Source organism: Schistocerca gregaria, chromosome 3 (genome assembly GCF_023897955.1).
Source record: "Schistocerca gregaria isolate iqSchGreg1 chromosome 3, iqSchGreg1.2, whole genome shotgun sequence".
NCBI lineage: Eukaryota > Metazoa > Arthropoda > Insecta > Orthoptera > Acrididae > Schistocerca > Schistocerca gregaria.
In genome coordinates, this window is record NC_064922.1 from 478,281,793 (window position 1) to 478,309,611 (window position 27,819).

At 42.9% G+C, this 27,819-nt stretch overlaps 1 protein-coding gene across 1 annotated transcript in view; it reads left to right on the forward strand.

Annotated features, from left to right (window-relative positions):
- LOC126355434 (dipeptidase 1-like) overlaps positions 1 to 27,819 on the forward strand; it is a 612,970-nt gene that overhangs the window by 405,423 nt on the left and 179,728 nt on the right. The window contains exon 6 of the mRNA XM_050005743.1: positions 25,335 to 25,467. Within this exon, the coding sequence (XP_049861700.1) occupies positions 25,335 to 25,467 (133 nt within the window). The remainder of the gene's footprint in view (positions 1 to 25,334; positions 25,468 to 27,819) is intronic.

Here is a 27,819-nt window from a genome sequence, read left to right on the forward strand (position 1 = left end):
TGGAAACACCGCTTCCTAATCTCATTTTAAACTATATTTTTAAAATGATAAAATCCGCTTTATGAAGAGAACATTCATTAATTCTTCGGACAAGACAGTTGTCCCAAATCCGTCTCTTACCCAAGTACTGGAACCTTCCGGGAGGCCAGCGATATGATATCCAAAAGAAGCAGGTGTTGGTAACTGACTACTTAGTAAAGGTGTCGACACTGGTACCTTACACGATGTAAAAGTTGAAGAGGGAGACTGAAGTTTGAATACAGCAAACACATTCAAATGGATGTGAGTTCCAGTAGTCAAGCAGAGATGAAAAGGCTTGCACATGAAAGAGAAGCGTGGATGGGTACACCAAAACAGTGTTGGATGGAAGGCAACAACAACAACGCTACTCTAATCATGGTAAACTTCTCAGTTATTTCTCCATTTTACTGCTATCAATCCAGATTTTCTTACATAAAGTTACTTTATTTCTTTTCTTCTCCTTCTTTTATTTTATACAAAGAATTTCATTATAATATAGTTTCTGGTTTTGCAAGAACTTTACATTTAATCTAGTCACAGCAACTTGGTTTGACATACTATCAGATTCCATGTGTTTCTATAGTATTTCGAGTGATTTTCTTGATAATTTTCACGGTTCGCTCTGCTACACTAGTCGGAGTTTCGAGTCCTCCCTCGGGTATGGTTGTATGTGTTGTCCTTAGCGTAGGTTATTTTAAGTTAGATTAAGTAGTGTGCAAGCTTAAGGATCGATGACCTCAGCAATTTGGTCCCACAGAACTTACCACAAATGTCTAATTTTATAATTGTATTATATATGAAACATCAGTAAGATTATAAACGTACAAGATCATTCGTAATAGGGTGAACTCGGGTATTCGAAAAAAAGGAGGCTTTTTGGGAGCGATATACAAAACGTATGGAGAGAGATCTTTATGCATCGCGAAACAAAGTGTGGTGGACGCTCCCAAATCAGAATAAGGACGTTAAAGATGACATTTAGATTAACGATGAAAGCAAAATTCTATGAATGAGTGGTGTTTGGTCTTTCGGACTTCTGAAAGAACGGACAACATTCGGAATCCGCAGCTGTATTACATATTTTGAAACTGCAGGTGGAGCGGGAAAGGAAAGGGGAGGAACTGCTTATATCAGTTGCGTCGGAACTTAATACGGTAGCATCAGCGACGAGCGAAAATGCGTGCAGTACCGGAACTCGAACCTCGGTTCTCCTGTTTACCAGACAACTGCGTTAATCACTGCACCACACGGACACAGTGTTTAACACAAATGTACGGCCCTTATCGGCAAGCCTCCCCCGCTGACTCACACGTCCACCAGATACCACATATTCGCAGCCTCCGTCCATGTCGTCCATGGTCGCCAATTTTAGATTCCCGCCGAAGCCTGAACTATAATGTGGATCCACACATGGGCTATGAACCCACAACTTTTAGTGCGCGCGCACATCATGGTTCGCCCTCCGGCGGGTATCTAACATTAGCGAGCATTGACAACATGGAAAGGGCCAATGGACAGGTGGCTCTGGGTGGAAATACGAGGCAGCCTGGGAGGGCGCCGAGGAAGGCCGTACATTTACTATAAACACTGTAGCCGCGTGGGTCATTGGTTAACGTAACAGCCTAGTAAAGAGCATGGTGACCCTCACGGAGGCCATAACGGCGGTGTACGTCGCCGACGCCTTCCGAAAAGGGCAACTAACAAATTGGTGGGCCCAGATTGTCTTGGGATAGGGTTTTATGGTATATTCTATGATGTTATGGTTTCCTGATAGGTTACGAAGTACCAAGGACTAACGAACGCTGTAGTGCAGCTGCCAGTGCCTTCGTCGTTGCCATCCTTATGTCGGACGGAGGTGTGTCACATGTGCGCAGACTGTGACCACTACTTTGAGAAGGTCCTTCACGAACAACGTCATGCGCCTTCTGCGTGGATTGACTTTACAAGTTGCGGTCAATGAACATATAGCGGTATAGCGGGCAAGATCACTATCTCCGTCTCTGTGAGGCAAGGTTTCCCAAGTCGGTGATTATGTGTACCGTTGCCATGGAGCCGATGTTGCACGGACTACGATGCCGGCTCTAGGTAGGTACGTTGAGAGACCATGCCATCGTCTTCCTTTCGTATGTGGACGATCTGGTGTTTTTAGTGTGCTTGCCAGAGAGTGTCCAACTCGAAGGATGGTCATCGGCAGCGGCCTCGCAAAATTTGGAGCTTGGCCCTACACCCACGGCCAAATGCTTGACGATTGTCTTTACATGTGACAATCGATGGATGTCACACCTCACCTATACTCGTTTCCTACAAGGCAAACCTATTGATATCCTTAGCTACGTGTTATCTTTCAACAAGGTCCAGTGGGTTGTTACCTTTCAACAATGTCCAGTGGGTTGCTTATGTTAACATCTATCTGGCGTGCAAGATATCACATCTGGCTATGGTCCTCCTGATGTCGAAGACGACAGGACGCAGTTTACAGGCAGTGGTTATTTCACCAGGGCGTGAATGATCAACAAATGGCGATACGACACTGAAATCTGGTTTCACAGGACAGAGCGGATCAGGTTGTGGAAAGGTGCCTAGATCAGTTACTGTTAATTACACAAGAACACACAAATTTATTCCTCAAAAACCAATGCACAGTTTCTCTTTAAAACAACTAAAACAACAATTATCTGTCCATAGCTGAGGACCAAAGTAACTTCTCAATAACAAAGTTCAAATAATTCTTTTTAAAACACAAGGATTTAGAGAAACGGCTGAAGGCCTTACTAAAGTGAATTTAAAATATCCTTAATTAATTCCTTTTAAGGCACAAGAATTTAGACAAATATCTTTTTGGCTAAATGCGCAAATAATATTTCAGATCAGGATAGGAAATTCTTTAAAAGGCAAGGATTTACAAATCTCGGCTTAAAGCCATACTAAGGAACATTTAAATTAACTTCTCTGCTGAAAGCCCAATCATTTTTCAACTTAATGAAAGCCAACCTTTGAAGACAAGCATTTACAAAGTACAACAGGAAACCATCTTGACAAAACTTGAAATATCTTGACGGATGAACACAAACAATTATTGAAAATAATTAAAGACAAACCTTAAGATAAGCATTTACTCAGTATGGCTGAAGGCCATTTTAAGAGGATAATTAAAGAGAAATCTTACTGACAGGAATTTACACATTATGGCTACAAGACACAGATTTTAAAGCAAACGCGGCTGAAGACCTAAATACAAGGCAAACAAAATTTTTGAATAGACGATGGCTGAAGGCCTAATCTTAAAATACTTGGCATAAGGTTTGGCTGAGTGCCATATACTGAACATAGAACAGACAAAATTAATACACGGCTAAAGCACTGACACAGTATTTGTGACAAGGAAAATCACAGTCACATAGAATAGAACAATGGTGCTCAGAAATGTTCCAAGGGTCGGCTTGTGGAGTAAAGCGTAACTGCAGTTTAGGTGAGACAGGCAGCCAACCAAGCGTAACACGAAATAATCGGTTGGTAGTACGACCTAGGGACGGCTGAAGTACGAACCAACAACCTAATCAATTCCCTTTCACCCAAACAACGGGACGACAACCAAAAATATCAGCGAGGACGAGGATAGCAGCAGGACTATGTCTTTAGAATTGGCATATAAGCACAGTCATGGCACAATAACCACTCAAAGAGTAAGGAAGAACAACAGCAAGCAGTCGAACTACACGCCGCGCCGGACAGCATCAACACGGCGAGGAAAACACACTGACGGAAAACTATGCTAACGACCAGCGCAGGTAACCGGAACGTTAACGGCCACAAGGCAGACCACACCGCTGGTGCACTTCACTAATAAATTACAATCATTTTAAAAGTTAAACACCAGACAGAATGACGGCTGCAAAATTTTGCCGACTCAAGCACACAATCACATTGCTGCTTGCGGGAATAGCCCAGGAAGCAACCACCAGTAATCAACGAAGTGATGTAAGAGCAATTGAGGTTTCATAACAGGTTCACTGATTACTCAACTCCAGCATGCAAGTTCGGTGGGCGACGAACTTTGCAGCTCTCGCAGCTAGTGCCACACAACTCCTACTGCGCGCGCCCGCCGCCAATGGCCCCGGCCTGACCTCACATTGCGGCGACTTCCTCGCTGCTCTGTCGCAACCGACCAACTGCGTCACACACACCACAACACGGATATATAGCCACCACACCAAAGAAGGTACACCAGTACTAGTATCGATGAACGCTGCTGCTGCCACTGACGGAGGCAAGGGGCAACTCGTTCAGGTAGTAACTGAGGGAGTAATGAGACACCACTCGACGGTGACAAAATGCCAAAAAAGAAAAAAAGGCATCAGGGCGAGCCAAACACGGCTCAGACACACTCGCACAAAGACGATCTTGGAATGGTCAATTTCGAGGTTAGTGCAGCTGCTTTATGTGACCACGATAATCAACAACAACATGTGGACTCCCTGTCAGTACAGATTCATGGGAATTCTGAGTGAAGAACGAAACACTAGTTGCAGTGCAGCATATTTTGTCGACACTATTACACATTAATGAATTTCTTGTGGACTTCACTTATTCAGCACTGACCTGTCGATTGACCGACTACATACGGCCGTAGACGTTCATGATGCAAGGCCATCATCGAAGTTCGTTTGAAAGCCATCTACCCTCGGTTACTTTGTCGGTGGTCCGACGTTCAGTGCATGGCGTTCTTATCGATTTCGATGTTAGGGTTGTCTGGTATTCGGTGAACATGCACAAATACATGAATCGACAGACTCCATTCCACACATGTGACAGAATCTCTGTTATGACTCCCCCCCCCCCCCCCCCCCTCTCCAGTGCCGTCTACCTGATACAGATGAACACCGTCTGCATTGGGGGTGCCGAAATTGGCGAGAGTGATGTTGGCACTCATTCAGCGAACGACACCTACAGCAGTCAGTACGACATCCTTTCTTATCCCAGATATGACGTTTTATCCACTTGCTAAGATGTATGCAGTGATGTGGATCAAAGGTTTGACCACATGGTATCTGAACCGTGGTGGTGACAAGTAATTTCGCGATTTACGGACCTTCCTGTTGGAACGATCCACTCACCTAGGACGCCATCCACGCTACCGCCAATGCTTTCCTAATTATCTCGGTAGTGTATTGTTGGATCCTCAACATAGTTGGAGAGTGCTGGGTGTGTGAAGTTAACCTTATGTGCATTTTAATTTTACGAACCGGGCGGGAACAAGTGACAGAACCTAAGAACCCTTTCTACGTTAATATGTACTAAGCCCTAATGGTGGGTTAGATGGATCCATTGACATGTTGATCCAAAGCAGCAGTAAATGTAGTGTCTAATGTTGGATCCGCCGGAAGGACAGCATTTACATTTTAATGACGGTTTAATTTTGTTTTTTGTTGTTTCCTTATATTCTTTACCCGTAGAAGGACACCATGATATCAATAAAAATGTTCTGTTTAATCTGCCTTTCTGCTCTACACATAAAAAAGTTCGAGGCGGTGGTTCAGGGACGTGGAGGGGGAGGGACTGCGGCCAGGCGTCGAGTTTCCACCCCTGCACATCCTGCTTGCACTAACCTGCTCTACGTCCGGAAAGAAAAAGAAATAAACACAGTTATGGTATAGAAACGATGACAGAGCACCTGCCAAAAAAACGTAAACAGGAGATATCCCGTTCTAGTTCCAGTCTGGCAAGCATATTCGCTCCTTGCCTCTGCTTCTGCATTAACTCCTCATGCAGCTGATATCATAAGTTCTTTCCCTTACCCTTCCTTTCTTCCCCCCTTCAATTTCAAGTTATATAATAAGCAAAAGTGAGTGGGAAAATTATTTTCAATTACGATATACAAAATGTAACAATGTGGAAATTCAAACTAGCCACCAAAGTACAGACAATGACACCAAAAAAAATTCTCCTTCCATGAAATATGCAGTGTAAATAAATAACTTAAACATAGCAAATCTTCAGGACCAAGTGGTATATAAGCTGAATCAACAAAATATGGGGATCAAGTGTTGTAGGATCTAGTGTTGTACCAACAGCGTCATATTTTATTTAATTGTGTGATGAAGGAAGGTAGGATACCAAGGGAATAAAAAGAAAGTATTAAAAGTTTCATGTATAAAAAAAGAGGTAAACAAAGCGGGTAGACCAAACCGGGTAATAAACCTGCCTGATACAACCTCAAAACTGTTAACATCACTAACGAGAGACGGAATGAAGAATTACTGAGAAACAACAAAAGAACGGCAAGGATTCATGAATATCAGTAGCACAATACGAGCACATGCTATTTTCCGTTTGAAACGGATGGTGGAGAAATCATTAGACTTTAATAACCCAGTATACCTGTGTTTCGCTGACTTGTGAAAAGCCTTTTAATGGTATTATACGAAAGTATATAATTCAAACCTTGATCGAAAAGGCAGACCCAATCCTTTTAGTGAAAATCGTGGATGAAATATAGACGCATACAAAAACGACAATTAAAACACACGAAGTATTCAAAAATAAAATTATACTAGATGAAGGAACAGGGCTCATTAAATCCACTCCAACTAAGCTTAATAGTGGTCCACATCACTGATGCTGTAAGAGAGAAACTGAGCTGTGAAATGCCAAATAAAGTGGTGAATATTATATGTTACACTGGTGACGCTCTAATGATAGTAAATAATTAGACTAATTTACTTCACTAATTTAATAAAACAGCTAATCAATATAACCTGGAAATCTCATCTAAAAGCTATGGGTATGCTAACATCAAAAACACCTGTAGGATGTAAACTGGAAGTAAATGGTGGGTCAACGTAACAAGTGATGAGCCTTAATTATCTATGGATTGTTATCACCCGATATTAAAATTAACCATGGAAACGAAAAATCGAGTGGCAAAGGCGACAAGGGTAGCTGGATGCCTGCAAAATACTCTAGGGTGAAACATCATTACGACAACTGAGGGGGGTAAGAATATATGAAACAATGATGTGTCCTGTAATGACATATGCAGCAAAAAGTAGAGGAGAGAAGAAAAGATAAAGCAAATCTTAATGGAACTCGAAATTAAGGTACTAAGACAGAACCAGGGAGCAGCCTAATGGGAGAAAAGAAGAACTGTATCGATAAGGGAACAGTGTTGGATACAAGATGTGAATAAATGGATGAAGAGAAGATAAAGAAATTGGAAGGGTCAGTGGCAATGAGGCACTCCACAGGACTAGCTAAACTTTGTAAGCATGGACAAACGCAAGGGAAACAACCACCTGGATAGCCACCCAACAAATGCGACAACAGTTGGTCTGGTACAGCCACGCAATGGGGCAGACAAAGAGGTTCAACTCTAGGCAGCAGCAGCAGTAAAAGATGAAGAAGAAAAAGAATAAGAAATATTTGCTGTTTAATATAGGCAGAAAATGAAGATTAAAAGAATTAGAACAGACAGTGAACCGTTATCTCAGTTTCAAATGGTTCAAATGGATCTGCGCACTATGGCACTTAACATCTGAGGTCATCAGTTCCTAAAACTTAGAACTACTTAAACCTAACTAAAGACATCACACACATTCATGTCCAAGGCAGCATTCGAACCATTGACGTTAGCGGTAGCGCAGTTCCAGACTGAAGCGCCAGAGCCACTCCGCCACCACGGCCCGCTTATCTCAGTTTCATGCAGCATTGCATTTGCTGATGAACTAATTGTCAGCATTGTGAGCTATAATTGATCATTTGCGACTGACGTAGTAATTTGCAGACGACCTGAATCTAACATCCGTACCAGCTGCGTGATATTCTCTCTCCAATCCAAAGAAACGGTTAGCAGAGCATAATACATAGAAATGATATTCGTGAGATAAAGTTTCATACGACTACCGTTATGATACACGCCCTGCGCTTAAAATAGCGTTTTAAAGTAATATTTCGATGTCACTTTTTTCTAATAACTTCGCGTGTTTTGGGCATGAAATTAGGGCATAGGAATAATGCTAACTTTTGTTGGATTTGGTCTCATCAAGATTTACCAAGAACTGAGCAGAGTTTATTATTTCTCATATGATCAATTTAATTACTTCAGCATCAATTACTTTATCGACACTAAACAATCTACCATTTCAAGGACTTAAGTTTCTCCGTTTGGTAGATTTCAGTGAAGGAAAGGGTTGAAATGGAGTAATTAAAAAATTCTGGAGATGAGTTTAGAAGACGTTCTATGTACGTCGGCAACGATAGCGGGAAGAGCCCCTTTACGACCGCTATACCGGAAAAACTGCCGCGTAAAGGTGAGCTGGGAAGGAGAGAAAAGTGCAAATTGGATATTGGACGGGGGGAGGGGTGTTACGGAAGAAGGAAAGGGCGGTAAGTGCTTCCGCTGCGAACGGGGGACGCGAGCCCATAATGAAGGGCTGGATCCCTCGTCGTGGCTGGCTCGTCGCGTGGCGCAGCACGGGGGAACGACGGGGAGGGCGGCGGAAACCGCAATTGCGATAGCGAGGCTAAGAGCGCCGGCGGGACGGCGGGACAGCACTCCTTAGTCCATTGCAAATTAGAGGCGCTGTCTGAACCTCCACATCGGCGGCGAGTATCAGAAATCTGGGGCCCTCGAGGTCGTAATGATTCACGGCGGCGCCCGTCCCCACCACGCTGCGCCCCGGGCGGAATCCTTTAATTGCGTTATTTAATTACTATGGCCCTCCGCTTTATAAACCGGAACAAGTGCGCCCCGCCTTGGTGGTATCCAGCACGGAGGCGGGCGGGCAGGTAAGCGGGCGACTCGCAACGAGCCATTTAAACAAGCTGGGCCCACAGTTTGCTACCGGGGCGGCGCCGCCGACACCGGTGGTGTTGTTGCTAAAATGTTTACGTTGTAATTTACGTTGCCTCGGCGCCACCGCTGCAGTCTACCCGACACCGCTGAACGGTTTAACAGCCAAGTTTCTCAGAACACGCCGTAAGCAGTGCCGTGCGCTCGGGTGCACTGCAGCTCGTCTTTCCGTCGCAAGTTGCGAATAATGAAGCAATTAAGGCTGCAGGTGAATACAAAGTTCAAGGTCATTATCCGTTCGCAACGTATACAATGTGAGTCAGGACAAAAGGTACATGCTTTTAATGATGGTAGCATTATTGATTCTGAACAAAAACCTTCATATGGACTTACGCCCAGTTCCAAATGATTTACAAGGCAGAACACAATATACATGACTATTTATTTTCTGCATTATTCAAACATTGCCATCGTTTTCAATTTACCACAATAATTTATAGTGATTAGAGACGAAAAGTATGACACGGGAGACTTGTGGTCTACCAAGTTGGGAAACTACCTCAGACTGGCCACCAAAAACAGCCTAAGTCAAAATCCATACGCATCGTGTGACGTTTTCAATATTTTTACGCTCTCTTCGAGCAAACTATTATTCCTAGAGAATAACTGAACAGGACGTGTTTTTCTCCGAAATGTAACGTAGTTTAATTTTCTAGCAGAGCGAAACGTTTTCGCTGGAGCATGCAGGTTTCCAGTTCATCGAGAAAAACGAACAAAAATGGTATGAAATGTATTCTGTCTTTGAAACTATTTGGAGTATGACATATGTACATCTGAAGTTTTTTCTTCGGAATCACTAATACAGTGACCCCTCAAGGCATGTACTTTTTAAATGTAACCATGTTTCGCTTGCCGAAATTTCCGTGAGTTAAAGTTTATCCTAACTACAGTGGACTACTGTCGAATACAAAGAATGTCAAAAGTTATTTAAGGAAATTGGTAAGTTATTACCACAATTAGAGTAAATACGACCTCTTTGTCACTCTTGTGAGTTACTTTATCACTCATCTAAAATAGTGATGGTTCGACATTTTAGATCTACTAAACAAGCATACGTGGATCAAAATAGTTCACATGGCTCTGAGTACTATGGGACTTAACTTCTAAGGTCAACAGTCCCCTAGAACTTAGAACTAGTTAAACCTAACTAACCTAAGGACATCACACACATCCATGAGCAAGACAGGGTTCGAAACTGCGGGCGTAGCGGTCGCTCAGTTCCAGACTGTAGAGCCTAGAACCGCTCAGCCACACCGGCCGGATAAGTATACGTCTTCTTAAGGTCTCGCACAGGAAGGGATGAAATAACTCCCCCCAGTAAACGCATTAGACCACCGTATCATGTCGATACTATCAACATTACCAAAACGAGCACCATGTCTAAAGTAAATTTGGTAGATGTATAGCCATTCCTTGATTCTTTTAATTTTCATTGCTACACAGATAAAGGTTTCAGTTTACATCTAATTGGGCTCATGCTTGTATTCAGCGAATGCGATTTACAAATGAATGTCCCAACGAGTCTGAAGAACTATTGACAATCTATGCTGTAATATATGATTTAGAATGGAATAACCGAGTTACTGTTACCTTTACTAGAAACATGGTCTCTCTCTCTCACTCTTTCTTATGCCGTGCAACACCAGTCGTGCAAATGACAGATTAAGCAACCGCTTCTTCCAATAGCTCACTTACTCCTCACATTATGGTCGTCTGTGCCAGATCAGTTGTGGAGTATTCAGCTCAGTTATCTCTTCTCATGTTATTCACAAAGATTTTTTAACGCAAAGCGCTCATTAAGGCCAAAGGAATTTAATAATTAGTCCCTAGCACACTGCAAAAGGACAGTGACATTTAAAAACAATACATTACACTTTCTTAGTCGCATTTACGGATGGTACAGTTCTAACATGCGAGATATACTGTCATATACCAAACACAGACGCGTACCTGTCCAGATCTGTTGCGATAGTATTGCTCTATTTGGGTCCAGTGTATTTACACCTGGACAGCATTCGTTGATGTAATCTATCAATATTGAATTTTCAATTTTCGTTACTATCTAAACCTGTATGTTAAATAAATAATTTGACCATGGGTTTATAAAACATAGACCTCTGCTCTTGAAGTGGTTGCACAGGATATGAAGTGTTCTCCTAAGAATAGTGTCACTAACGACATATAACTTGAAACGTGTCGCTATTAAGATGCGTTTATTGTAAATCTCTAAAGCAGAAGCAAAGAAAAGACATAATTTAAGAGATCATTCAGATACGATAAGAAATCATGAGACAGGCACTAACATATGCCCTAAAAACTGTTCTATCAACATTATGACCTGTACCAGTGACATGGGCACAAGTTCCATCGGGTAACTGATCAGAAGCAGCGGGTGGCAAAAAATGGTTCAAATGGCTCTGAGCACTTCGGAGCTTAACATCTGTGTTCATCAGTCCCACAGAAATTAGAACTACTTAAACCTAACTAACGTAAGGACATCACAAACATCCAAGCCCGAGGAAGGATTCGAACCTGCGACCGTAGCAGTCGGCGCTTCCGGACTGCGCGCCTAGAACCGCTAGACCACCGCACCGGGTGGCACATACCACGTTAGATGGCCCATCATGGAAGGTATACCGAAATTTTTCTAGTGCGGCCCCCTTTTCTAGATGTGTTGTAGCAGAGAAAATGATCCAACAAATTGGGGAACTTCATTAACTCCGACCAGCTGATCACATTCCATTTATATTTTATGTTAGTAATTTATGTATGTAATTTAATTTCGCCGTCAGATAAAACGAGTAGACAGAGTCCCATTACACATACATACACACACAAAGGGCACTAGGAAAGTTTTGCAGTAGGGTGAACAATAAGTCACAGGAGGTAGATTGTTGTTGTTTTCTGAGAATACTTCATACTTGCATTGAATGCGCTGCGCCAAGTCTGGGCGCAGCCGTTCACTAGCAAGGTTAGTTTGAAGTGCCTGCTGTGCCATCGTGGTCACGAAGTGAGATTCTGGCAGTACTGCAACTTCGCGCATGGTTTAAACATAGACCAGTGGTATGGCGAAAAGACTCTTACACTCAGTGATGCGGGTCCACAGGTGCGACAGAGAATTCCAAAGAGGAAGTTTCACTCTGGTGGACGATGAGAGGACAGGGAGGCCACGAAAGTTATTTACGGAGGCAAACAATGATGCTGTAAGGAAGCATATTAAGAAGTGCCAACTGAGACTGAAAACAATGTTTCGGTATTTTGAAGGTGACAACACACCCATAGCAGTCAGAAAATCCCGATTGGTAAAGAAAGATTCTTTTTTCACATCGAGTGGGATTGTGGAGCCTGTTTGTTGTCTTGGATACACAGAAGAGAGTCACAATTAAGAGGTACACTGAGCAGTGCCTGCCAAAAGTCATTTAATCTTCGAAGAACCTGCGACTGAAGTCAAGAGTGGACTCTTGGCTCCTCCATCACGACGACGCTCCAGCTCACTGCACCATAGCATGCACCAAATATTTTTGGGCTGCAGGAGTAAAACTTCTTGAGCCCCTCCTTGCAGTCCATATCTTGCTCCATGTGACTTTGCACTATTCTCATACGTAAAACGGAAGTTGAAAGGAGTGCAGTTTTCAAGTGATAAGGACCTCTGAGGAATTGGGGCACCTTGTGTGCCTCACCCCATACAGAAACTTGGGAGAACTGGTTTAGGAATTGGTTCCTCAGGATGGAGAGGTATTTTCACTGTAGTAGACATTACTTCGAAGAAATTAAATAAATATAGTTGTAGTGCAAACTTTCCTTACATAAAGCTCGGTTTCAGCACGTCTCAGAAACATGTAGAAGAAACAAACATGTAGAATCGCAGAATGATATCTTTGACTTGCCGATTAAAGGCCTACCACACAGTCAGTGCAACATAGTGTGACGTCTTTGAAGTTGGCTGTCAAATTGTGTTAACTTAAGTGTTGTCATGGGTATAAAGACAGTGTACGGATACGGTGTTGGGAAGACAGGATGCACGTTGTCATATACTAGTAGTACCCGTGAAGGTTCGGCAACCCTTCGGACGGAAGGGCATCGCATACGTTCACACTTACAAGGCGTCGCCTCCTACGACTTCGGCCATCGGCGACAGTCATGTGGAAACAGGTAGATGGCGGGCAAAGCGCCACCGGCAGTTCTCCTCACTGAGGATCTACTTTGCCGAGTGACGTGCGCTAAAACAGGTCCACAAATGTACCTCTTCGGGGCGGTTATTTATAGCGGTGCAGTTCCGTTCATCGGCAGTTCTCCGGGTCAACTCATGTGCCCTTCAATTAGAACCAGGTGGAGCCACTGCATCATGACCTCGCACCTCTCCAATATCGCCCCCGAGAGCTGTCTTCCGCCAGTATACTCTTCTTCCTTCCCGTAGGAAACTTGGTTGTATTAGCCTCTATGTTCCGTCATCTTAATTCCCTTTTTTTTTGTTCCAGGCTCTAGACTGATGGAAGATTAAGAGAGTTTTGTATTGATTTTTGCGGTAACTAGTTTTTGCTTTGGCTGTGTCCTGTGGTCTTGTTAATAAACCTTTCTCTTGTTTCTGTGGAAAATGTTGCCTCCTAGTCATCTCACTACCTCAGATATAGCACATGTGGCATATAGGCGGCGGAAAGTAAAGCGAGAGTAATTGTCAACTCTGAGGCGAAGGTGGTATTCACAGCCTGAGCTACTGGCCTGGGACAGCAGACGTTTTCGTAACATTTGCTACACAGGCAAGGCAGAACACAGAAACCCTAACAAGGCTGCATATGTTTCAGTCATTTCAAACAAAGTTGAGTGTTCTCAGAAATTAGGTAGAGGTTCGATAACATCAGGGGGGAGAAACACTGAGAGATCAAATCATCCGGATGTCCCCGAAAAATCAGTATATAAGTGCCTAGCCCACGCGGCCAAGTCAATCACATCGGAGTTAGTACCAGGAAGCAGAAGAAGCAGTACTACAGCAGAGCGTAGGAATCACTGTAGTGAGTGCTAGATGGCGCTGCAGTAAACTATGAGAAGAGGCACACATTCGTGGGAAGACAAACGAGATTCCGATAAGTATCCGGGGACAGCTAATATCTTAAGTTTTCTCCTAGTTATCAGAGAACAGGATCTATAGAGTTTGTCACTGGTGGTAACAACAAGTATTGGTTGATATTTTTTGGGTATCAAGAAATGAGAGAACAAGATCTTTCTCGCACTCGTCTTCGCCTGTGAGTGTTTGTGTAAATCACAACAAAGAATAGTTACTATTTCCTGTGCGTCAGAATATACAGAGGAACAGGTGTTGCCTTATACTGAAAGTTAAAGGGAGAACTGATCAACTGCGATTTCCTGAAAATGACTAACATACCAGGTGGTAGAGTACAACAGTTGACTTGTAGAGATATAAAGAATCTCTAACACACCTCTCCAAATAAATTTGAATTATTGGGAAAAAATGGTTCAAATGGCTCTGAGCACTATGGGACTCAACTGCTGAGGTTTTAAGTCCCCCAGAACTTAGAACTACTCAAACCTAACTAGAACTGCAAGGCTACTCCGGCCGGCGACACACCATTGTCCTTGGCCGAAACTACCCCTAAAGACGGAATATTCAGCAATGATCAACGACATAAGGTTGCAGAAGGTAATGGAAACCACTGCATTAAAGATACACATTGTGTGTCAATAGGCACGGGATCTGTTATTGAAAAAGTGTCATTATGACCTCTCCATTGGCAAAAGATTCCAGAATGGCCCTCCATTCGGATATCCTGGGGAATATCGTGAGGAAAAGATACAATAACCATATAAAAGATCTACGAGTCGGGATAAGGAACAACCGAAATATGAACGTGATGATGTAATATCGTAAGCAACTGAAAATGTACAACGTCAGTACTGTTAGTTATAACAAGGAAGGTAGGAAAGAAAATGAGTTACTGAAAATGTTGTTCTCTTTAGAATCTACAGCAAATAGTCGCCACCAAAGTAGTCCATATATACATCCGCACGTCGCAAGCGGAAGATGAAGAGATTTAGAAAGTACATGAAGATACTGAACGAATAATTCAGTACATAAAGGGAGTTATACTCTCAAGCGCCAAAGAAACTGGCATACTCATACATATTCAAATACAGTGTTATGTAACCAGGGAGAATACGGCGCTGCGGTCGGCAACTCCTTTATAAGACAACAGGAGTCTGGCGCAGTTCTTAGATCGGTTACTGTTGCTACAACGGCAGATTGTCAAGATTGAAATGAGGTTGAACGTGGTGTTATAGTCGGGGCACGAGCCTTGGGTCAGAGCATGTCCGAGGTAGCAATGAGGTAGGGATTTTTCCGTACGATCGTGAATAAGGGGAACCCGGTGAAACATCAAATCTCCTACATCTCGGCAGCCGGGAAAAGATCCTGCAAGAACGGGACCAACGGCTACTGAAGAGAATTGTTGAACGTGACTGAAGTGCAACCGTACCGAAAATTGCTGCAGATTTCTATGCTGGGACATCAAAAAGTGTCAGTGTATTCTACGAAATATCAGCCATATGGACTTTCGGACCCGAAGGCTCACTCGTGTTCCCATGATGACTGCACGACACAAAGCTTTATGTGTCGCCCAGGTCCTTCAATAATGACATTGGACGGTTGATGACTTTGATCTACCTCCTTTCATTAACTTTAGATCGGCTGAAAGCCACGTCCAAAATCAGTGACGCAAGGCCTACAAAGAAATTGAAATACAAGGTTCTTTTGGAGGTTTCACCAAAATAAATTTTGTAGAGCTTCAAGCTAAACGGGCTGAAGGCCTTAGCAATTTAAAATTAATGGAACTTTGCTGGAGGCCGCATATTAAGCAATAAGAAGAGTTTCAATCAAAAGGCGGAAGGCCTTATCTTAAAACATTTCATGCAAAATTGGGCTGAAGGCCCCATACAAAAGTGTAACAACCTGATGCCTTAAGGGCAAAACAAGAACATTAATTTAAGACTATAAAAACTTGGCTGCAGGCCGCACATCAGCAAATAATTTAGCAGTTTAAGCCCTAGAAAGAAGGGTTTCAATTTAAAAGGATGGCCTTACCTTAAAGCACCGCATGTAAAATTCGGGTGAAGGCCCCATGTAAAAGAATAACCATCTCATGCCTTAAGGGCAAGAGAAGAACATTAATTTAAGATACTCGGCTGAAAGCCACACATCAACCAAATAACTGAAACCCAAACTGGGAAATTTATATGTAACACACAAGGAACGGCCCTCAGATGTTTGTAAGGGTCGGTCTGAGATCGTAACACTGACGCTCATTTATGTGAGACAGGCAGCCTGTGGAGCGCTTTTTAATCTGAATGCAACCCAACCGACAGACAAAATCAGTTACGCTTCACCCAAATAGTAAAACGACCGCAAGATTGCAATACAACAACACATAGAATATTGGCGCCCAGAACGACCAACAACACCTCAGTTGTCGAACTACACGCAACGCTGGACAGCAACAACACGATGAGGAAAATACACTGCCAAAAATTACGCCAACGACCAGAGCACGTAACCGGAACATGAACGGCCACAAGCAGAAGATACCGCTGGTCAACTTCAATAACAGGCAGGGAATAAATTAAGTTGAACTCCACAGGAAGACGGCTAGAATCTTAGCCGACTTGAATACATACATGTTGTTACTCATGGGAATGTCCCAAAAGCGACAACCAGGATCAAAAGAGGAAATGCAATCAATTGAGGCTCGATCGTAGGTTAAATGATGACTCAACTTTCATGTCCAAGATCGGCGGGTGACGAACTTCGTAGCGCCTGCAGGCAGCACCTAGCACTCCAACCGCAAGTGCACACTTCCAGCGGCCCCAGTCAGCGTAAGCGCGACGGAGACTTCCTCGCTGCTTCACGCCAACTGACCGATTGGTCATACACCGCCCATCCGGAAAATATATCCGCCACTCTAAAGACAGTACAGCAGTACTAGTATCGATACACGCTGCTGCTGCTACTCACGGAGAGGACAGCAACATTATCGCGATAACCGCAGGAGAAATAAAACCACCTGACTGCAATCAAGGTTCAACCCAAGAATACTATGACTCGAGACAGCCACGGCTCATGAGTCCTACATGATGTTAGGCAAGTGTACCAGCTACTTAGGATCTTCACTGTAAAACACATTGTCATGCGTGATTCGAATGCGTTTATAGAGGAAGTATTAGTAGAATGGTTACAAGAGAATTTAGAGTGCTGCTTGGAATTACAGAGGAGACCGACCACTTGAATTCTGCAATAAATTGCAGCCAGCAACAGCGAACATTGTGTTTAAGAGTCAAAAGAGGAGGAAGTAACGGTATAGTTGGTAAAGGACAGAAGATGCCAGAAGATTTCTGTTAGGTTACATCACGACCAGGCAGAGATTAAAAGGCGTATACCGGTCAAATATAAACTCAGATCAAAATTCTTAATGAAGAATAGTAGGCTGAAGATTAAGAAACTAGTTATCAAGAATCAAAGCGCAAAGAAGTGCGATACGGAAGTACGAAGATATGAGGAGATATGCTGGAAGTTCTCTGAAGCTCTAGATACTGCGATAAGTAATAAGTAATACCTTAGTAAGCAGTTTAGCTGAAGTGGGCTGGACATCTGTAAAAAAAGGCAGTCAGAAATCTTGGAAAGAAAAACGTACGTATAAAGACCCTAACTGCGAAAAATTGATGGGGAACAGAAGAAATACTTTAGCTGACCAAAGAAAGAAGGAGATTCAAAGTGTTCATTGATATTATCGAATACAGAAATAAATCTCAAGTTGGAATAAAATCAAAATGAAGTGAATGGAAGCTAAAGGGATATAGTTGCATGAAAACTATGAAAAAATCGAAAAAGAAACCATTGTCGGAAGCACTGATGCAGGATGCGGAAACGTCAAAGCAAGTTTGTGTGACATTAAAAGCAATGGCGATAAATGAGGTGTTCAATGGGAATCCCAGTGTTACGTTAATTGCATAGAAGAGAGCGGAAAAGTGGAAAGAGAACATTGAAGGCTTCTATAAGGCGTAGTCCTGTGTGATGGTGTGGTACAAGGAGAAAAATAGATAGGGCCGCCAATATTGTAATCAACGTTTCAAAGAGCTTTGAAAGACTTAAGGTCGAATGATGCAGAAGGGAGAGGTAACATTCCTTCGGAGTTTCTAAAATCATTGGGGAAAGTAGCAACAAACCAATTGTTTACCTTAGATCATGTGGAATGAAACGGCTCTGAGCACCATGGGACTTAAAAGCTCAGGTCATCAGTCCCCTAGAACTTAGAAATAATTAAACCTGACTAACCTAAGGCCATCACACACATCCATGCCCGAGGCAGGATTCGAACCTGCAACCATAGCGGTCGAGTGGTTCCAAACTGAATGGCTTAGAACCGCTCGGCCACTTCAGCCGGCTGTTTACGAAGTGTGGAGAATGTAGGAGGCTGTCTATATACCACCAGACGTTCGGAACAACATCGTCCACACAATTCTGAAAATTACAAGCTACAACAAGTGTGGGAACTAACACACAATCAGCTCAACAACTTATGCATCCAAGTTCCTGAATAGAATGACACACAGAAGATTGGAAAAGACAATTATGTATTAGATGCCGATCAGTTTGGTTTTAGGAAAGATAAAGCCATCAGAAAGGCAATAGTGACGTTCCGATTACTACTGGAAGCAAGACGAAAGAAAAAGCAAGACACGTTCCGGGATTTGTTGACGTGGAAAATTCGTTCGACAGGGTAAAATAAGGCAATGTGTTCGCAATTATGAGAAAAATTGGGGTAAGTTATACAGAAAGACAGGTAATAAACAATATGTACAAAATCCAGGAGGGATCAATAAGTGAGGAAGACCAAGAACGTAGTGCTATGATTAAAAAGAGTGTACGACAGTGCTGTAGTCTTTCGTCCATGTTGTTCAATTTACGAGTTTACATTGAAGAAGCAGTGGCGGAAATAAAATAATCAAGTGTGGTACTAAAATTCAGGGTGAAAGAATATCAGCCACAAGAGTCCCTGACGACATTGATGTCCTGAGTGAGTGGGAAGAAGAATTACATGATATGTTGCATGGAATCAACACCCTAAGGAAAACAGAATATGATTTATGAATGAATTGAGAAAGGCGAAAGCAATGAGAAGTAGCATAAATGAGAACAGAGGGAAACTTAAAATCATAATTGGAGTTCACGAATTTTCTGAAGTCAAGCAGTTCTGCTATCTAGACATCAGAATAATCCACCACAGACGGTTCAAGAAGGAGATCAAAAGCAGACTAGCACTGAAAAGAAGGGAATTCCAGGACAAGAGCAGTCTGCTAGTATCAAACAAAGATCTTAATTTGAGGAAGAAATTTCTGAGAATGTACGTTTAGAGCACAGCACTGTAAGGCAATGAAACATGGACTATGGGAAAACCAGTAGAGAATCGAAGCACTTGAAATGAGGTGCTACAGGAGAATGTTCATGATCAGATGGACCGATAAGTTAAGGAATGAAGAAGTTCACCAAAAAGTCATCAAGAAAATCTGTACATGGACAACACTGACAAGAAAGCGTGAAAGGACGCCTATTACCACATCAGGGAACGTTTCCATTGTTATAGAGCGACCTGTAGAGGCTGCAAACTATAGGGGAAGGCAGAGATTGGAATACATGATGTAAATATTTGATGACATATAGTGCAAGTGCTATTCAATCTTGGCACGGAAAATGAATTTGTGGTGAGCCACGTCTAACCAGTCAGTAGACTGACGACTTGAAACAAATGTGGCCAAAAAATTGGTCAAGTGCTCGTGTCTCCTACCACCCACTACTGTGTACTTCACTGCAGCCTGGACACTACTAGACTTGAAAGTGGTGGACGCTACTGGCCGGAAAACTGAAAACGGGCACCGACAGGTGTTGCCAGAAGGTACATTCATGTACTTCTTAGTTTAAGTTATTTATGTGTTCTAATGGAGCTGGATTCCTGTTATGTGTGAATAAGAAATTCCTAAACACCTCTTCTAAAGTTTGTTGTTGATACATAAGCTAAAATGTATTCTTATTACATTCACTTGTACAAGTGCGGCGCCAGTACCGGCAACTACCTGTTAGTCTAGCGGTACCCTTGGCTGCATCGAAGTAAAGTGTTGCATGGGTTGGAACAAGAGTATTTGGCTAATTACTCTATCTATGTAGAAAGAATACTTATGCAGCTGGTATAAGAGATACGTAACAACCTGTTATCGAGTTATTTCTAACACTGTTTTGCTATTAAAGTGTACCTACTATCATACTTAATTTTATCTCTGTATAATTTCACACTGTATGAATGCTTTCACAGATCTGGAGATGGTAACCACGCTTACCGAACCCGGTAATCTACAATGAAGTTTATTTAGAAGCAATTTTGTCTAAGGAGTTCACTTTCTTCCAATTAACTGATACAAATCACCCCTTACCAACCAAGTTGATTTTAGTAATGGATTATTGAAATTGCCTGCTCTGTTCCCAGCTACAGCGTTTTGTTTTTACATCGCTCAATAGAATAGACCACAAAAAATTCTTGCAACCTCAGCCTGCCGCAAATTGGAAAAGGGTGCAGAATGAGATTTTCACTCTGAAGCAGAGTGTGCTCTGATATGAAACTTCCTGACAGATTAAAACTGTGTGCCGGACTGAGACTCGAACTCGGGACCTTTGCCTTTCGCGGGCAAGTTCTGTACCAACTGAGCTGCCCAAACACGACTCAGGACCCTTCCCGTCCCCACAGCTCTAATTCCACCAGTACCATGTACGATGGTTAGACACTGGACTCGCATTCGGGAGGACGACGGTTCAATCCCGCGTCCGGCCATCCTGATTTAGGTTTTCCGTGATTTCCCTAAATCACTGCAGGCAAATGCCGGGATGGTTCCTCTGAAAGGGTACGGCCGACTTCCTTCCCCATCCTTCCCTAATCCGATGAGACCGATGACCAGGCTGTCTGGTCTCCTTCCCCAAACAACCAACCAACCCAACCATGTACGATGTTGGGTCCTATGCTCGTAACCAGCTGTTCACTGTAGCTGTCATTTCATGATTAGTGTCAAAGTGCTTACCTGAAAATGGACCTTTGTATTGGGGGGACATTTGAAAATCATTACGGGTAAACTTACATGAATATGGAGGATGCGGGAAAAGCTACCAGTTGAATCTTCCGAGCTCCGTCTGGTTCATTCGAGCTGCATCGACCTATAGAAGACACGGGCAGCAAATGAGGATTTGTACTTACATAAAAGACTATGATAAATGTTAGCTGGCCGGCTGTTAGCATGCTACTGTTGTTAGCACCTATGCAAAGTAGTTGAAACACGGTGAAACCGCGAGAAAGCGAGAAGACTTTTGACAACTGCACGTCATAGCAGAACTTATAGGACAGAGGCTTGCCAGTTCTGTAGGACAAGACATCCAGCGATCTGTGCAAGATTGACTACAGAGTGCAGAGTAGCCTGGTATAGACACAAGAGTTGCGAAGCACGTTCCTGAACACGGGGCTCAACAGCAAACGACCGTAAGTGTTTCCATTTTGACGTCGCGTAAGATTACAGTGGACACAGGATCAGAGAGAATGAAAACGTTTTACCTGGCCGGATGAATCACGATTCTTGCTACGCAAGTTTGGCGATATTCTCCTAATACGCTTTTATCCACGCTGACAGCTGCTCGAAATATGCACCGCGACACGGGTGCAGAGCAGTGGTGCAAGCATTGCGGGCGTTTTACTGGCCTTCCATGGGACCCGCTGCATTCCTTCTTGCTTAGCATCTTACGCAAGGGCACTTGTGAATTCCACCAGCATAGCTGTCTATGTCACAAGGCCTAAATTGTGCTGTTATAGTTTGAACAGCATGATAACGACCTCACTTTTTATGTCTTGGCCATAAACTTGCCGAATCTAAATCCGATGGAATACGTTTGGAAAGTTGTCGCGGGAGACCTCACGCCCATACATCACCGGCTCATATCTACTACAGCTGGCTTACCTGTGCGGAGGTACCTGATGACAGGTATCCCCCATAAACCTACCAAGGATTTGCCGAATCCATGGTACTGAGATTCGCTTCCGCGTTTGGTTCCAAAAGTGGTCCAACAAGTTATTAATCAGGTACTCGGATGTTTTAACTCATTACAGTATACCGAAAAGGCTCAATGCGTTTTTCCATGATATTTGTATTCTGTCTTTTCCTCCACCTTGGCGGAAGCTAGTGTGAAGGTTTAAGTTGAGAAATAGAGGTTTCAGTAGCTTCATTTATACAGTTTATTAGGATTTCAGTTTCTGTTTCTGTGTCACCCGTTGAGCCCGTATCACTAAATATAGTCTGATATTGCAGTCAGTTTTCCTTCGCATTTCATCGACGTGAGGGAGATATCAGTGACGTCATCGGAAGGCTGGAAGATTGGTCGAGTTGAGTGTATCCAGCCCAAGTTTCAAGAGGTAATGAATACAGGCGCGTGAAGCGAGCCTAAATCACTCACAATTACTTCCATGGAAGCTATCATAGTATTTCTTACGGTCACCATACATTTATCCACCACTGGTTGTGTTTTACATCGCTGTTTGCGCTTTTGTAGGAAGATTTTCTAATAATATGGTGAGAGTTTCCTCTTATAACGATTCTATTATCGATTTTTCCAACGTATCCCGCAACACTGCAACGAATGACGTGCGTTAAATCGCGTAATATTAATTCGTGCTTTCTTGCCTGTAGTATTAACATCTACAAACTGAATGATTTACGTTAAGAATTGCCAATTTCGTTCCTTTATACAGTACTTTGTTCCTATTGTCGCAGCCCTAATTTATAAATCACTGAGGTGAAATTCAATGTTAGCACACTGAGTCCAGTATTTTGAAAATACATATTGTCTCTCCACCGTGCCCAACTTCTCAGCCGTTCCCGACTAATTTGGTACCTGACTACGTTGTTACAATTGAGGGATATAGCTAAACTTCAGTAATAATTATTTAGAATAGTAAATGCGAAGGAAACTCTTGTTTTTAGATAATTGATTTCCTACCTCTCGATATAACATGATATTGGTTGCCATTGTTAAAGGAGGGCAAGTTATTCAACATTTCTTGTTATAGTACACTCCCCTCTCAGGTGACTTTGTTATTTTCTTTCGTGGGGTCTGTAACATTTATTTTTAAATCTTCATGACTGTGTCTAAATTATTGTTGGCTAAGTGTTGTTCGACACATTAGGTCCGTGTCATTGATAGGTGAAACAAACATGGGTAGGTATTATTTATGCACGACGTCGGTTAAAGCGATCTATTAGGTAGCAACTCCGATAGAAAATCCTGTTCTATAATACGGATGGTGCTATTGACAACAATAGCTGATTTATATTGATGATAATTAGATTTATATATAGAGACGTACGTCTTGTCGAAACTGAAGTTATCATTTAGAGTTCTGTCGTATTGTTTTTATCCTTTGATGCATGGATAGCGCGACAACATTTTTCGTAATGGTCCGCCGCGTTAGAGGAAGTTAAGTCGCAAGTAACAAGCCTAATTCAGGATCCCAGAGTTGGTAGAGATAGGAATTCCGCATGTAGTCTTGTAGCAGTGCTTGGGTTGTGGTTAATCTAGCAAAATACTTGTTCTCAGTTAATGGCATGGCTTCCTGGCCCGACATATTCTTGTAGGCCATTCCTGCAACTGTCTTCCTTGTACTGTAAAAATCTCCGAACTCGTATACCAGTGAATGTGGTTTCGAAAACTGTGGCTTTTATGCATGCGTCACTACTTTGTGGACCTGAACGACAATTGCACCACATTTTATTTATGCATTGTTTGCAAGTATATGAGTATCGCAGTTAAACACTGCCTCAGCGCCCGACGTACAACTATAGGGGACAATCGTGTTCCGTGAATTGCTACACATGCTGATCGACGCAGCCTCACAAGCCGTGGCGCAAACTGGGACCGGTCTTACTACTACACTGTCTAGTCACATTAGTGTGAGAGCCTGTCAAAAGCCTAGTAACTATCCCTGCGGAACGACCAGTAAGAGAGTCAACAAGGTTGTGGTAGGTAGCACCAGAAACGTGGAGCCAAGCCGACTGGACTGCCTTGACCAGAACTGCATTAGGTTTCACGGTGGAGTATCTATGGCGTGAACTGAATCCCACAGTTTCTGGACTTGGTTTAAATCCAGGGAATTTCCTGGCCTGGGGAGCACGGTTAACTCATCACGCTCGTACACTGGGAGCTGTGTAACACGTTGCATTGTCCTGCTGGTAGATATCATCGTGTCGAGGAGAAACAAACAGCGTGGTCCTCAAGAATAGTTGCCTATTTTTGTTGGTCCACTGTTCTCTCCAGATTGATGAGATCACTCAGGCAATGCTACGGAAAAGTTCCCAAGAACATAACGCGCCCTTCTCCCTCGTGGACCCTTTAGACCATTGTAGGAGAGTGTTTTCTTTCAGACGTTTCACTCCGATGGAGCATTAGATGTAGGTCAGTATCCACTTCGTCTATAACTCTTACTCTTGTGACGAAAGGTAAACAGATGGAACTTTCACGTTGTTTCACAATGAAGGGCTTCGCGACCGGAAGTCTTAGTTGCTCGTGATGCTTTCGGATTGTACGATAGTGCCCAAGAAGCTTTCCTGTTCCTAACGTTTCGTCCTGGGCTGCGCTGAACATCTTCAGAGGTGATCACTGTTCCACTCAGACTTTCGAAATGACGGATTGGACGTCCGAGGGTGAATAAGAGCTGATAAGAAGGGTTCCGGAGGAAGCTGACTTTTTTCGACAGAGATATCCTTTAATAATCTATTGGCGTCACTTACAGAGAAAATGATCGACTCTGTAAGTGTGCTTCCCGCTTATCAGTACGGTCCCTAACTTTTCTTCTGTGTAAATTCTCCCCACGTTAATGTAGCTCGAAGGATTCTCTATGTAGTTGTAGATAGCAATTCATTGTAGATGAAGAAAAATTTTTCCAAAACCGTAATTTTATCTACAGTGACGAAATGATTTTTCCATTTCTTTATAAAGAAATATGTAAAATGAAGATTATTTTAACAGCAAAGTATAAGTCACGGCTCTTAATGATATACGGACAGTGGTAGTACAGAATCGACCATTGAGTATTGCCTTTAACAGTTGCCAGTCCACCGCTAAGTTTTCATTCTGACAAATATTATCTCTGACGATGAAATGAAAGCTTCTACCACATCCCATGTCAACCGTATTTATGCTTCCTTAGACTTGCAATTCGTCAGACGGGAAGACTCAGCGGAACCACGGTCATCTTTGAAGATGTCGAGTGCAGCTCGGGACAAAATTTGGGAACGTAAAAGTAGGTCTGACGTTGCTCTTAAAAAACAAAAGCTGATCATTTCATGGAGGAGTCTCATTGCGAACTGTGTGCTGTTACAGTTCTGGTCGGCGTACGTGCCATGCGGCGCGCAGTACCTGGACGCGGTGCAGCTGACGCTGGAGCAGATCGACCTCGTCAAGAGGATCATCAGCCTGCATCCGCAGCACTTGGTGCTCGCCACTTCCCCCAAGGGTGAGCATTCCTGTCCCTTTCGAAAGTTGACTGCTGATATTCAGGTATCTGTTGTAATTTCGTGGGGGCGTGTGATAAGTGGTGTACCTCTAGCAACTGAAACGGTCGCAGTGCTTACTGCAATTACTGTAAGAACAATTTGCTTTGTGAAAAATTCTTACTGCTCACTGCTTATTGATGTTTAACTAGCTATGCAGCACTGTAGGTTTATTTGTAGTTATGTAGTAGGTCAACTTCGTCGAAGTTAATGGAATGAAATACAGACTTCATGCAGATAACTTACTTGGGACTTCTGTGCACCTCTTCGTGACCTTGAAAGTTCAAAGATATAATTTCAATTATGTTTTTTAACCGTGAATCGGACTACCTACTTACAGTGCTCAGGAAGATGGCAAGAATGTGTATGGTGCTTTTGAAAAATCCACAGAGTAGCGGATGATACCCGTCAGTGTTGATGTTGCAAGGAAATGAAGTTCCTAGAAGACTTTATTACATCCTCATTATAATTTGGTGTCACGTTTCTGACTACCATTCAGGTAATTCCCGATACTTGCAACCTTCTCAGAAGGCGACGTAAGTTACACAGGGATTCTAGTTACTTAAGAAAGGCATAGATAAGAACATCTCATAATGAAAATACATTACCAAAGATTTCATAATCGGTACCTCGTACTCTTCATGAAAATCCAACGTTAAAATCTCTTGATAGCAGGACTCAAATACTTACTTACATATTTCGTCACAGTGTGGCGTAGGGACAACAATAATTTGCACAAAGGCTAATTACATCGACCCACTTCGTTCCTCGTTCAAGAGGCACAAACCAGCTTTCACTGACATTACGTGTCACAAAATCAATAAATAATTATTATGAATATTGTGGAACTGTTGACGCTCGCAGTCACTTTACGACACAACGCATGTGATATTTGTGATTGTGCTTTTTACGTTTACGTCGTATTGAATTAAAGCTGTATTGCATCACAATGGAGGTATTATTATTGGTACTAGCAACGTTGCTTGCAGTTGTCTCTTTTGCGTCATAACTCGCTCGAGAGAGATACTGGTGCTCACACACTTGCAGTTGTCCGTCTTCGTCATTACTGACCCAAACGGTCGCCCCCCACGATCAGTCAACACGCACCTTTGCCCGTGTTATGATTTAGAGGATGGTGCATTTCCTGTTCATCACTCATCTTTGCATTGGCTACTGCAGTTGCCATCCTCTCGTCACAACCCTCCCACATGACCGCCCATCACGATCACTCAGCACACACTTTTGTCTGTGTTATGATTTAGCGGATGATTTGTATCCTCTTTTTCCTGTACGTCCCATTAATCCTCGCTCTTTTAAACACCGAACACTACCTCTCTTCGCCCTTGGTCCTGGAACCAACCACCATACGAGCCCCAAAAATTTGCTCGCCCTCGAATTCACTTGTTTCCGATCTAATACACCCGGAACTCAGTAGAACACTGTTCCGACCGCGAGTGGCACTAGAAATGTATAGAGGACATTGAACAGGTTTCTTTCGTGCTTAAACACAGTATCGCAACCTGCAGATGTGGCTAACAACCGTGCGTCCTCTTTCAGTTTATAACGGGAAGAATTTTGAGGATGAGAGAATGGCCGTTTAGTTGGCACAGACCAGAGTGACGGCATTCGGCAGTTAACCTGCCGTCGTGAGGGACAAGACAAGCGACATAATCCTCGTAGTGGTCGCTCGGAGTCAACTACATAAGCTAACGCCGGCTACAAAACACCTTAGATCAAAGGATCCGGTCACCCCTCCGTAATGCGGAGCTCACCAATACATGTAACAAGCAAGTATAAAAGAAAATGATGATATGGTGCTGTCGATAGAGAAGCAGTAGCTACACAACTGACCCGTCGGGAGAGCTAAGTATCTTCTAACGTGGACTAATTACTATATTCACATAAGTAACAAATCAATCTGGGACATTTTAACCCTCCTGAAGCTGCCCAAATGGACGGTTTGTGATGTGACTATGAAATGGAAACAGTTATACCAAGACGAGGCCGGCTTCGTGTGCTGACAAACAGACGACGCAGAGTAGCAAGGAGCGGTAGTAAATATAGCAAGAAATCAGCGGAAGGAATCAGTCATGAACTCCGAATTATTACCAACAAACTGGCCATCAGAACAACTCGTTTCGTATGGAGTTAAAAGAATGGGTTGCAATGATCGAGCATCTTCTCATAAGCCGCGCATAGTCGTCAATTGTAAAAGAATCTTGAGCTGAGCTTTTGGACAGTGGAGGATTGGAAACCAGTGATTTGGTGTGATGAATCATGCTGTAGACTGTTGAAATCCGATGGAAGGGTTCCAA